The following is a 12,187-nucleotide window of genomic DNA, read 5'->3' as shown; positions in this document are numbered from 1 at the left end:
CCACAATTAATTTCAAAGTTTTGGGAGGCATTTTCTATTCTCATTGGGGCAACGGTTAGCCTATGCTCTGGTTATCACCCTCAGACCAACGGACAGACAGAGGGTTAACTAGGAGATGGAATAGCTCCTCTGTGTCTTGTTTCAGAGGGTCTACGTCGTGGAGTCATAATTTAGTTTGGGGCGAATTTGCTCATAATACCTAGCCATGCTTATCTACATGTGTCTCGCCCTTTCAGTGTGCTGTAGGTTATCAGCCACCAGCGTTTTCATCTCTAAAGAGGAAAGTCGTAGTGCCCTCTGTTGCAGCCCTCATTAGGCGTTGCAGGCAATCCTGGTTCCGGGCTTGTCATGCCTTGTAGCGCAGTACTTAGAGGCACAAAGTTTATGCTGACCACCATCGTAGGCCAGGCCCTGAATACACCACAAAGAGTGTGGTTATATACCCATGGCTAACCTATTCGCTCCGAGTCTAAGAAATTGGCTTCCAGATTCATAGGCCCTTTCCCCATCCAACATGTCATCAATCTTACAGCAGTGCAGCCGACTCCCATGTTCCATGCGTATTCATCTCACGTTCCACATTTCTTGGCTAAAATTGGTACAAGTCAGTCCATTTCTGTTTGCACCCATGACAGGAAGATGCAGAAATGCAGTGGAGGATGGCGTCTTCCTCTGCCGAGAGAAGATGAGCTGTTGCTGGAAGATGTTGTTAGTCTGTTGCCTGTCCCGTTGTTGACTGTGCAAAGAGAAGTCCCGATGGTTAAGGCTGATCTCTACCTCCATGAATTGTATGTGATGGCTTTCATTCATATCCCTCAGGGAACACCATCTCTCTTCAGGCATCTCTGACTTCATCTGACCAACGAACACCCTCTGACACATTGCAAAATGGTTTCATGCAGTAAAGTGTTGCGTGGTACTAAGGTCTTCACGTTTTGCGTGCCCAACCGTGCCAGACAATGCCCCCCTGTGGTGTCACAAATGCACAGAGCTGGTTCGCAACGGCCAGCAGTATGAGTACACCCTTAAATGCATGTTTGTGGAAGTTGATATGTTTGACAAACTGTGACATGGTGATTAGAAAGTGCCAGTCTATAAGTGTAGACTTGCCTGTTTTAAAGGGTCTCCCTTGTTCAGCTGGAAGCATTAATCTGTAGTAGGATAGCTGATAGTTGCATCCAAAATGCTGTTCCAACTGGGATTTTAAAAGTCAGATTTCTGATTTCCTGGTAGGTGCAACATCAATATTCATCTACTGCAATGTTTGGGTGTTCTTAGCATCATAACCTCCAAGGTACTGGCGTTAAAACATTGGATTAAAATTCTATTTTATCATAGAGTAACAATGCAGCCGGACAAACAAAGCATAACCCTATTGCAACAACAAGATACACGACTGGGTGATTGGCTGAAGTCTCCAAAATGGCGATTGCCACATAAGGATTATTACATGCATTTAAACACTAAAGGCTGTTATAAATTACTTAAGGTAATGGCTCTTTTCGGGCCACACTGAACTCACAAAACCATGTCTTTATGGTCCTCGCTTTGTGTATCCTGTCACGTTTGGAATAATAAAGGACCCTCCCCAAACTGTTCATTCAAATTTCAGAGCAAAGTACACTCCAAATGATTTTGGCATGCTAAAACATGATTGCCCCTTACTGGAAACAAGAAGCCTCAACCCTGAAAAACAGGTTTGGCCAAATTTTGTCCATTTAGCATGTGTTACATTTTTCTGATATATTTCGAACAGTTGTCCATTAAGTTCATTTGAAATGTCACATTTTGAGCTTATACAGGAATTTTAACTGTATATCAAAGGGACTTATGGTTGTGGTCTGTAGGTAAATACAAGAAATGAAGTCATTTTAGGCCAGTACTTGGGGTTTGTGATATACTGGTTTGATACTTCAAATTTGCAAAGTCAAAGAAGGAATCTTTAATAAACACATTTGTGTTGATTATAGATTTCACATTTGTTTCATTGTTTCTCCAGGCTTTGTGACAACCCTCTGCTAGACGCTGGGGCCCTCACTCTGCTGGAGGCTCTGCCTGGGAACCAGTCGCTCACCCACCTGTCTCTGATGCATACTGGACTAGGGGACCCAGGCACCCTTCAACTCTCTGAGAAGCTCCATCAGAACGTGGGGCTCCAGGACCTCAATGTGGCATACAACAACATTGGAGACAATGCAGCGCTGGCTCTAGTGGACGCCTGCAGGGAACATCCCAACATCCACACTGTGCAGTGAGTAGATCTACACTGCATCTACAATTTAGTTATTTTTGTACAGTACAAGGTCCAACTCAGATCTGTCTCAGGAAAATGTCCCAACAGCAAACAAGAACATTCTCAGAAAGTACCACTATGATAGATACAAAATACAGTAAGCAAAATATTCAACTGTGAGACAGATAGCAAAATTATAATACTTTTGCCATCAAAAGCCTTGTCTCAATGTTGTTGTTTTTTTTGTTTTTTTAGAAGGAAACCAATGTTCAGATGTTATAGTGTTCAATAAAGCAAAAAAGTCACTGACAGATTATTTTAGAAAAAGCCTGTTTTCTCAGCTTTTTGCTCTGAAACTGGTGATTTGTGTAAAACATGCTCTATTCAACTGCTGATTACGGAAGAACGAAAACAAGCTGCAAACAAATGTATTTTTCTGACGAAAGTAGAGACTTCAATCTTTCATAATTTGGTATCAGATTTCAGATTGTCATAATACAAAATATTCTGTGAGTCTTTAAAAACCAGTCAAAATCCTCTAAAACTGCTGGCACTGAGGGGTGTAGAAATTCTGAAAATGGCTGGCACTGAATGAGTTAATTTATCAAAATAAGCAAAACTATGACTTTTCAGGGATCTACACTAACTTTTCCAGTGGCAGCACTGGTGGGGGGGTGTACAACATAACCATGCATGCTCATGTATGACTTGAGATATTTGCAAAATCTTTTCAGGTTTTAGTGTCAATATTAAGTTTTTCAAAGCATAACAACAGGTTACATGTATTCTGTTTTTTATTTTGCAGAAAGGCTGTACTTCAATTAACTTAACAGTAGCATAACCAACTTAGCATCTGCATTGCTTCACCCCATGGAATTAAATTTAGAGGGTCCAGCTCTTATAGTGGGGTCTCCTGGTCTTCCCCTGGTCAGGGGTCTGCAACCTTTACTCTACAAGGGACCATTTAACCTCATCTCACCTGGATTAAAGTTCTCCTGGAGCTGAAAAATACCTTCTCAATGAAGACAATACAGTGAATTAAATTATATTCAGTTAAAAATATATAGAATGTTTGATTTAATTTGATTAGATTTTTATTGATCATGTAAATGGAAACTTAAAAACAGTTTAAAATAAAATAAAATTGACATCAAGAAATAAAAAAAATTATTGCATCTTCAAATTCTTACACATCTCAGTTTACATGAATACAATTTTATATAAAGATGTTTTTTAGTTAATGTATTTGAAAGGCTACAAAAAGTAACTTTAATTTAAAAATGCATGATCATGTGATCAACACATGCTAATTGCTCATTTCTTGCCACACATAAAGCATGCATATTTAACCAGCACATTGGTGGTTAAATGAATCTGTTCCCACACAATTACAATATCTATTTTCTTCCAGAAAAGTGTTTTTGTTGGTTTAGTTATCTTACCAGGGATTTAAAACTTAAGGTTAGTCACAGGTGCAGGAAAGTTGATGGTCTGTAGATGTTGCAGGAGGTGAAGTAGGAAGGTGGTCGAGTCATTGCACAATGTGATTAATTTCGAGGTTAACAAATTGTTATATCTTGATTTTATTTGTCATTAATCATTAATAGCCTCTCTTCTGTAAAAAAACAAAAAAAAAAAAAAAAAATCCCCATATATTTATTTTTTTGTTTGTTTTTTTTTAAAGCTATAGGGCACCATTGCAAAAGAGTCAAAAGGCTGCATTAGGCCCCAGAGCAGCAGGTTGCAGACCACTGCTCTGGGAAGACCACAGCTGAACATCTGGCCTGACATCATAGACAATCAGTTCAGGTCCCCCCATGCTGATTCTGATGAGCGTGAACGCTCAACACGTTCTTCCGTTTTACTGCTGCCCTCAATGTGAGCGCACTCAGTGAAGGGATCATTATGCCTTGCTCCGTTCGCGGACCGCGCACACTCCAAAGGAGCACATTGGTGTTTATACTCAGCTCATTCACCATTGCAATACCTGAAGCCAAGTTAACAGAGCGTGCACCGTCTGCTCACCTGCAGCGCGGATCGAGAGGGAGAGACAGAAGGAGAAAGAAGTGTATTCTGTGGGACGTGACGAAGCACAGAGCAGCACTGTCCAAAAAAAGGTCATCCATATGCACTCGCACGGATGGGACCAGATTAAATTTTCACTCGTACACACTTAAAACATACTTGCATATGCAACCATTTTTGTCTCAGTCTCGAGCCCTGCTTTTTAAGTAAACAAAGGTTTTTTTTTTTTTTGTTTTTTTTTTTTTTACAAAAGGCTGTTTTATTTAGCCTTTTACAAGGGCATCAGTCCAACAATATTTTTCTTTTAACTTTCTTTTTCTTTTAACTTTTTATTTATAGTTTTCACTAAACAAAACAAAAAGAACATTATCTGAGACAAGTGAAAAACAAAAAATAATAATGAAAATAAATGAAAGTATTCTGTACACATACGATGCACATAAAATGACCATTCACTTCTCAACATACATGGCACACTAATACACAGCAATATAGTGATATCCGACAATATATAAAAAATAAAATAAAAATAAATATATATATATATATACATATATATACACAGACCCCAGTTACCTCACATTACATTAGGGCAGTTTTTTCTTTTCTTTCTTTCATTTTTATCCTTTTTCTTTTGTCTTCTTTTTTCCTTCCTCCCTTTTTCTTTCTTTTTTTTCTTTCCCTTTTTCTCCTTTTTTCCCCTTTTTTTTTCTTTAATCTATAGATTTAAATATTGTTTAACCATGTACCATCGCTGATTGAAAAGGTCAGCTTTCATTTGTAATGATGCAGTCATTTTTTCCATCACATACATTTGTTTTAGTCTCTGTTTCCATTCAATTACTGTTGGTGATTTTAGAGCCTTCCAATTAACAGTAATATTTTTTTTGGCAATTAGTAGTAATACGCGTAAAATGTATCTTTGGTCAGCATCGAAATCATCAACTGATATAACACCCAGTAAGTAAAACATTACGTTTGAGGGGACTTCTCTTTTTACAATTTTCTCCATCTCTTCTTTAATACTTTTCCAATATGCAAGGATTACTAGACAGTTCCAAAATATGTGTATGGTCACCTATTTTACCACATTGTCTCCAGCATAAAGCTGAAGAGGGATCTTTCACATAATTTAAAATAACCAGAGGGGTATGAAAATAACGCATTTTAAGTTTCCAGTCGAATTCCTTCCACTGTTGACTATTAATTCCCTTATGGCACCTATCACAGAGTTTGTCCCATAACTCATCTTCTATTACTGTATTGGTTTCTAATTCTTACTTTTCCTTGACATTATAGTAAGTATTTTCAACAATGTCTGTTGACAATCTTTTATAAAGATGAGAAACATGTTTAGGTGTTTTTCTGAAATTGTGATAAAAATATTGTTCTCTGCCGTTTGGGATTTTGCCAATTCTTTCTTTTTCCTTATGGTTTGTAATGTAGTGCCTAATTTGCAAATATCTATAAAAATCACTTGAGGGAAGATCAAATTGTTCCTGAAGTTGTGTGAAAGATTTTATGTGTTTCTTCAAAGAGTTGGATAAAAATAATGAGGCCTTTAGCTGCCCATCTCCTAAAACCATGGTCACACATTGAAGGTGGAAAATCTACATTACCCACAATAGGCATAGCTCGAGAAATTGTTCCAACATCCTTAAGCATTTTCTTTACTTCTGCCCATACCTTTATTGTATGTTTTATCCATTCATTGCTAATCTTCCTTTTAATTGACCTGTTTTATATCCATTAAGGGTAGGGCAGATATTTGAGCATCCTTAACATCCCCTTGTTCTATTTGAGTCCACTTTGCTTCCCCGTCTCCACCGATCCAAGTCACAATTGCTGCTAGTTGAGCTGCCCAATAGTAAAATTTTATATTTGGCAAAGCCAAACCTCCTTTACTTTTAGCCAAATGAAGTGTTTTAAGTTTAATTCTGGGTATTTTGTGTTGCCATATAAATTGAGAAATGAATTTGTTTAACATATTAAAAGTGGAAATTGTAACTCTTATGGGCAATGACTGGAATAAAAATAGGAGACGTGGGAGCAGATTCATCCTTGCGGTCTCAACTCTGCCAAACAATGACAAAGGAAGAACTTCCCAGCGAGCCAGATGACTTTTTATTTGTTTAATTAGCTTATTATAATTTGCGTCAAAAAGTTTTGTTGTTTCCGGTGTTATTATAATTCCCAAGTACCTAAATCCTTGTTTAGACCAGTGAAATGACGCTATCTCGTTTAAATGTTTAGGCCATGTTCCTGATATCATCATTGCCTCTGATTTATTTTGATTAATTTTGTATCCAGATATGTCTCCATAATCTTTTAGGCATTGTATTAATCGAGGTATTGAAGTAAGAGGATGCTTTATAAAGAGCAGGATATCGTCAGCAAAGAGGGAAATCTTATGAACACTCCCCCCACCATCCTCAACCCCCTCGATCTGAACATCCTGCCGTAATGCCTCCGCTCGAGGCTCGATACTGATAGCAAAAAGAATGGGTGATGTCTTACTCCTCTTTCTATATTAAAAAAGTCAGAACAATGTCCATGAACTCTAATTCTTGATTTGGGGTTCTTGTACAACAGTCGGAACCAACTAGTAAATTTTTCACCGAAGCCCATCTCAGCTAATGTTCGTTCTAAAAATTGCCAATCTTCCCGGTCAAATGCTTTCTCAGCATCTAAGCCGAGAAGCATTGACGTTTGAGTACCCCTTGCCATAAGTGACTGCAGGTTTAATGCTCTCCTTATATTATTTGTCCCATGACGACCACACACAGGAGGCTAATAGGACGATAACTCGAACATTACAATGGATCTTTTCCTTCCTTTTGCAGGACTGTGATGATAGCCTCAGACCATGACTCTGGAGGGTTCTCTGAATTTAACACATAACTATATAACTTACATAATACCGGAGTGAGGTCATCGACAAACACTTTATAATATTCTCCTGCAAACCCGTCTATTCCTGACGACTTATTGTTTTTTAATTTAATAATTGTTTCTTTCACCTCTTTTTCTCTATTTGGCTCTACTAACGCAGAGGCTTCATCTGTCGTCAATTTGTCTAATTTAAGATTATTAAAGAAATCATGTATTTTTTCTTCTTTCAGTTCCAGAAATTGACCCTTATATAATTGTTCATAATATTTGGCAAAGGTATTTGCTACAGCTTTTGGACTAGTTTTGACATCATTGGAATGAGGTTGTCTGATTTTAGGAATTATTCGACTTGCTTGTGCCTTAAGTTGAAATGATAATAACCTGCTTGCCTTGTTTCCCAATTCATCGTATTTTCTATCGATAAACCTAAGGGCACCTTCTGCCTTATATGTCAGAATCTTTCCTTGCCGCCATGATGAATTCATGTTGGGTGTGGGATACATATGTATGTGTATATACGTATATATGCATATGTGTGTATCCATAAAATGAAGAGTCCGTCCTTGAGACTGCTCTACTGTAAAGTGTCTTGAGATACCATTGGTTATGATTTGGCGCTATACAAATAAAAGATTGATTGATTGATTGAATCTCATCCAATTTGGTTCTATTCTCTTTTAGTTTATTAAATACTTCTTGTTTTCCACTTTGTTTATGTTCATTTTCTAATCTTTTGATTTCAGTTTCTAATTCCAATTGTTTTTTTAAGTCTTTCTTTCTTTAACTTTGATCCTATTGATATTATTTTCCCCCTTATTGTGGCTTTCCCTGCATCCCATAAAACAGAAGGTGAGACCATTCCGTTGTCATTCAAAGCAAAATATTCCAGTATTGCTGACCTTATTTCCTCTCTTACATTAACATCTGTCAATAATGAAACATTTATCCTCCAATACTTCCTACATGGCTCCATTCCCAAATCAAGTGTCACTTGCACTGGGCTATGATCTGAAATAGTTATTGGATTGATAACACAGTTTTTAACTCTGTATGTGTCTTTTTTAGACACCAGAAAGTGATCCAACCGCGAGTAGCTTCCATGCACTTGTGACATAAAGGTGAAATCTCTCTCTTTTGGGTGAAGGTGTCGCCATGCATCTATAAACCCTATCCTTCATCATATTCATTAGACTTTTAGACATTCTACTTTGAGGTTTTGAGGATGATGGTAATTTATCTATTCTATTATTCAGTACACAATTTAAGTCCCCACCCATTAACAACACACCTTCCCCATTATCCGCCACGAAATTTGCAAGCTTTTTGAAAAATGTTGGACAATGTACATTTGGTGCATAGGCATTCAAAAAAGTTAATTTACAGCCAGCAATCCTTCCTATGACCATAACATAACGACCCTCTGCATCCTGGAAAACTTTTTCACAGTGAAAATACACAGATCTATTAAATAGTATAGCTACACCTCTCTTTTTGCATTTCCCATAAGAGCTACTGTTAACCTGATCCACCCATTCTCTTTAATTTTTGGTGTTCTGTTGCTGTAAGGTGTGTTTCTTGAAGTAAGGCTATAGAGCGCTGCATTTTCTTCAACTGCCCAAGTATCCTTTTTCTTTTAACTGGGTTGTTTATTCCCTTTATGTTGTAGGTAATTAAATTAAGTAATGCCATCATTGTATTTATACTGAATAATGTAAAATAACCTCTCACAAGCGTCTGTTTGACAAAAAGAAATAAAATAATTTAACTCCAAATATACAAAGTTAAACAAAAAGAAATTTGCAACCTGTCTCAGATAAAACAAAACAATAACATTATATACATAGAACAGAACTTCCACATTTCCAGTCAGACACAAGAAATAAACTATAACCATGTCTGACCCCCGGTGATAATGGGACAGAGAGTTGTGACCTAGTCCCTCTGTGGTGAAAAGCACACAATGTGCAACAATGACCAATATTACACTAGCATGTAAGAAAGGTCTTAGTGAGTGTGAACCACTCATGTAAACGTCAAGAGTCCGTCAGGTGATCTTCTATTCTTTTTTTTTTTTGCTTTGTGACAACTTACATTTTTATTATGTATTATGCTATTATTACTTTCAGTCTATGCATTGTTCATACACGCTCAACAATATGTATACCTTTAGCAGCCCTGATTTAAAATCGAACTGAAGTGAATTTTAGTTGTTATATACCTCCGACTATTCAGCCTCATCTTCTTCCAGAATCATGGACTTTAAGTCATCTATCGCCAGCATGCTGGCTCTCTTCCTCTTTGCGCTGATGTTTTATCATCCAGTCAGTTTCTGCTCGATGCGCTCCTTCTCTCCACACTGCACCTCTACGCCCATCCCTCTCAAAGTGTCAACGGCGTTTGTCAGCGAGGAAAAAGTTTTTTCTCCCGAGTCCATCTTGACTTTCAGTCGCGCTGGATACAGGCACTTTGCCTGAATGCCCTTCTGCTTTAACTGCTTGACGACTGCGAGAACCTTAGCTCGCTTCTTCTGTAGCTCAGGAGAATAATCTTGATCGATTTTAACTTTCTAATCAATATTTACAACTATATATAAACTTTACAGTCACTTTACCTTGATAATTAATGGAACCCACCTAATGCAGATCATTTTTTTTTTCACTTGCATCACCCCAATCCCACCTCAGCAATCTGGATTCCTGGAGCAATTTAAGAGGGTTAAGGGGATTGGCAGACCACCCCGGTCTGCCAATCCAGAGGCACTGCCCCCGATGTCCACGCGATGTTGCAGAGTCGTGTCAGCCATGACAGCCCCACAACATCCAGGGCCTTGAGGAACTCCGGGCGGATCTCATCCACCCCCGGAGCCCTGCCACAGAGGAGCTTTTTAACCACCTCGGCAACCTCAGCCCCAGAGATAGGAGAGCCCACTCTCGGGTCCCTGGGCCCTGCTTCCTGATTGGAAGGCGTGTCGGTGGGATTGAGGAGGTCTTCGAAGTATTCCCCCCACCGATCCACAACGTCTCGAGTCGAGGTCAGCAGCGCACCATCCGCACCATACATAGTGTTGACGGTGCACTGCTTCCCCCTCCTGAGACACCGGATAGTGGTCCAGAATCTCTTCGAAGCCGTCCGGAAGTCGTTCTCCATGGCCTCACCAAACTCCTCCCATGTCCGAGCTTTTGCCTCGGCGACCGCCGTGGCTGCACTCCGCTTGGCCCGTCGGTACCTGTCTCCTGCCTCCGGAGTCCCACAGGCCAAAAAGGCCCGGTAGGACTCCTTCTTCAGCTTGACGACATCCCTCACCCCCGGTGTCCACCAACGGGTTTGGGTATTGCCGCCACGACAGGCACCGACTACCTTGCGGCCACAGCACCGATTAGCCGCCTCAGCAACAGAGGCACGGAACATGGCCCACTCGGACTCAATGTCCCCCGCCTCCTCCGAGACATGGTTGAAGTTTTCCCGGAGGTGGGAGTTGAAGCTCCTTCTGACGGGAGACTCTGCCAGGCGTTCCCAGCAGACCCTCACTATACGTTTGGGTCTGCCAGGTCTAACCGGCATCCTCCCCCGCCATCGGAGCCAACTCACCAGTCAGTTGACAGCTCCGCCCCTCTCTTTACCCGAGTGTCCAAGACATGCGGCCGCAAGTCCGATGACACGACTACGAAGTCGATCATCGAACTGCGGCCTAGGGTGTCCTGGTGCCAAGTGCACATATGGACACCCTTATGCTTGAACATGGTGTTTGTTATGGACAATCTGTGGCGAGCACAGAAGTCCAACAACAAAACACCGCTCGGGTTCCGATCAGGGGGGCCGTTCCTCCCAATCACGCCCCTCCAGGTCTCACTGTCGCTGCCAACGTGAGCGTTGAAGTCCCCCAGCAGAAGCACTCTCCAGTACTCCCTCTAAGGAATCCAAGAAGGGTGGATACTCCGAGCTGCTGTTTGGCCCATAGGCACAAACAACAGTCATGATCCGTCCCCCCACCCGAAGGCGGAGGGAGGCTACCCTCTCGTCTACCGGGGTAAACTCCAACGTACAGGCACTAAGTCGGGGGGCAAGAAGTATAGCCACCCTGGCCCGGCGCCTCTCACCATTGGCGACTCCAGAGTAGAAGAGAGTCCAACCCCTGTCGAGAAGGCTGGTTCCAGAGCCCTTGTTATGTGTCGAGGAGGGGGACCGGAGGGTGTGTTCCAATTATAGAGGGATCACACTCCTCAGCCTCCCCGGTAAGGTCTATTCAGGGGTACTGGAGAGGAGGGTCCGTCGGATAGTTGAACCTCGGATTCAGGAGGAGCAATGTGGTTTTCGTCCTGGCCGTGGAACTGTGGACCAGCTCTACACCTCAGCAGGGTCCTTGAGGGGTCATGGGAATTTGCCCAACCAGTCCACATGTGTTTTGTGGACCTGGAAAAGGCATTTGACCGTGTCCCTCGGGGATTCCTATGGGGGGTCCTCCGGGAGTATGGGGTATCGAACCTCCTGATAGGAGCTGTTCGTTCCCTGTGATGACCGGAGTCAGAGTCTGGTCCGCATTGCCGGCAGTAAGTCGAAATCGTTTCCGGTGAGGGTTGGACTCCGCCAGGGCTGCCCTTTGTCACCGATTCTGTTCATAACTTTTATGGACAGAATTTCTAGGCGCAGTCAGGGCATTGAGGGGGTCCGGTTCGGGGGCCTCAGTATTGCATCACTGCTTTTTGCAGATGATGTGGTCCTGTTGGCTCCAACATACCGTGACCTTCAACTCTCACTGGATCGGTTCGCAGCCGAGTGTGAAGCGGCCGGAATGAGAATCAGCACCTCCAAATCCGAGTCCATGGTTCTCTACCAGAAAAAGGTGGAGTGCCTTCTCCGGGTTGGAGATGAGGTTCTGCCCCAGGTGGAGGAGTTCAAGTACCTCGGGGTCTTGTTCATGAGTGAGGGAAGGATGGAGCGAGAGATCGACAGGCGGATTGGTGCGGCGTCTGCAGTGATGCAGAGTCTGCACCAGTCCGTCATTGTGAAAAGGGAGCTGAGCCAAAAAGCAAAGCTCTC

At 41.4% G+C, this 12,187-nt stretch overlaps 1 protein-coding gene across 3 annotated transcripts in view; it reads left to right on the top strand.

Annotated features, from left to right (window-relative positions):
* Positions 1-12,187, top strand: part of nlrx1 (NLR family member X1) — an 83,757-nt gene that overhangs the window by 42,743 nt on the left and 28,827 nt on the right. For all 3 annotated transcript variants that reach the window (XM_028464239.1, XM_028464238.1, XM_028464240.1), the window contains one exon: positions 2,000-2,251. In XM_028464239.1, the coding sequence (XP_028320040.1) occupies positions 2,000-2,251 (252 nt within the window). The remainder of the gene's footprint in view (positions 1-1,999; positions 2,252-12,187) is intronic.

The sequence above is a fragment of the Gouania willdenowi genome, chromosome 13 (assembly GCF_900634775.1).
Source record: "Gouania willdenowi chromosome 13, fGouWil2.1, whole genome shotgun sequence".
Taxonomy (NCBI): Eukaryota; Metazoa; Chordata; class Actinopteri; order Blenniiformes; family Gobiesocidae; genus Gouania; species Gouania willdenowi.
The sequence above is the reverse complement of the archived record's forward strand: the minus strand, read 5'-3'. Positions and strand labels throughout refer to the sequence as shown.